This window comes from Cyprinodon variegatus, unplaced genomic scaffold, assembly GCF_000732505.1.
Source record: "Cyprinodon variegatus isolate N-32 unplaced genomic scaffold, C_variegatus-1.0 Scaffold3080, whole genome shotgun sequence".
Lineage (NCBI taxonomy): Eukaryota > Metazoa > Chordata > Actinopteri > Cyprinodontiformes > Cyprinodontidae > Cyprinodon > Cyprinodon variegatus.
In genome coordinates this window covers 8,911-10,054 of record NW_015153533.1, presented here as the reverse complement: position 1 = coordinate 10,054, position 1,144 = coordinate 8,911, and the positions used below count along the sequence as shown (strand labels likewise).

At 53.8% G+C, this 1,144-nt stretch overlaps 1 protein-coding gene across 1 annotated transcript; it reads left to right on the top strand.

Moving 5' to 3' along the window:
- Positions 1-108: 108 nt before the first annotated feature.
- LOC107081147 (inositol monophosphatase 1-like) lies at positions 109-911 on the top strand. Its single transcript, XM_015369350.1, has 4 exons — positions 109-267; positions 337-445; positions 525-676; positions 743-911. The coding sequence occupies exons 1-4, from the start codon at positions 198-200 to the stop codon at positions 868-870; spliced, it is 459 nt and encodes a 152-aa protein (XP_015224836.1). The 5' UTR covers positions 109-197; the 3' UTR covers positions 871-911.
- Positions 912-1,144: the final 233 nt, after the last annotated feature.

Below are 1,144 nucleotides of genomic sequence, written 5' to 3'. Positions count from 1 at the left end.
GTTTCAGTCTGGCTGGTTTCAGTCTGGCTGGTTTCAGTCTGGCTGGTTTCAGTCTGGCTGGTTTCAGTCTGGCTGGTTTCAGTCTGGCTGGTTTCAGACTGGCTGGTTTCAGACTGGCTGGTTTCAGACTGGTTTTAAAACCCGTCCTGTGACGTCAGGTGGAGGTGGGTGTGGTTTACAGCTGTCTTGAGGACAAGATGTTCACGGCGCAGCGGGGGAAGGGAGCGTTCTGTAACGGAGAACCTCTGCAGGTGTCCGCTCAGACAGGTCAGTGATCCATCAGCAAACACCATCACCTCCTGAGGTGCACGAACAGACATGAGTTGTTGCTTCCAGACGTCCACCAGTCCATCATTGCCACAGAGTTTGGATCCAACAGAGACCCGGAAGCTGTGGACAGCATCTTCTGCAGCCTCAGAAACATCCTGAAGCTCCCAGTCCACGGGTAAGGAGGAGGAGATGTGGGACCAGAGGTCCTGACGCAGGGCAGAGCTGTGTTACCCACCCGTTTCTGTGCTCCTCAGCGTGCGCGGCGCCGGCAGTGCAGCCATCAACATGTGTCTGGTGGCGTCGGGCTGTGTGGAAGCCTACTATGAGATCGGGATCCACGTCTGGGACATAGCGGCGGCGTCTCTGCTGGTGTCGGAGGCTGGAGGGGTTCTGATGGACGTGGAGGGTAAGAACGCTCCAGAACTTCCCGTCCCTAATGCTGCTCCTCTCTGACCAACCCGTCTCTGACTAGGAGCGGACCTGGACCTGATGTCCAGGAGAATTGTTGCCGCCAACAACAAAAGCATTGCAGAGAGAATCGTGAAGGAGATCGCCCCCTTCAGGCCCATCAGGGATGACGCTCCACCTCACAAACATTGATCTGTTTACGTGTATAAAGGTTCTGACCCAAACAAACTTGTGTGAGTTCTTGTTCTGTTGACCTCAGCACATCCCAGTCAGTCTGGACTCGTTGGGTTCCAGGTTCTCTCAGCAGGTTAAAGGTCACTGAAAAAACTGTGATGACCCAGGATGAGGTTAAATACAGTAAGACAGTTATTCAGGCTGGCGGTAATGACGACCGCTTACACTGATCAAGGTCACCAACATGAAGCGTTGCTTCGGTTTGTGAGTTTGACAAAACAATGTGGGACTC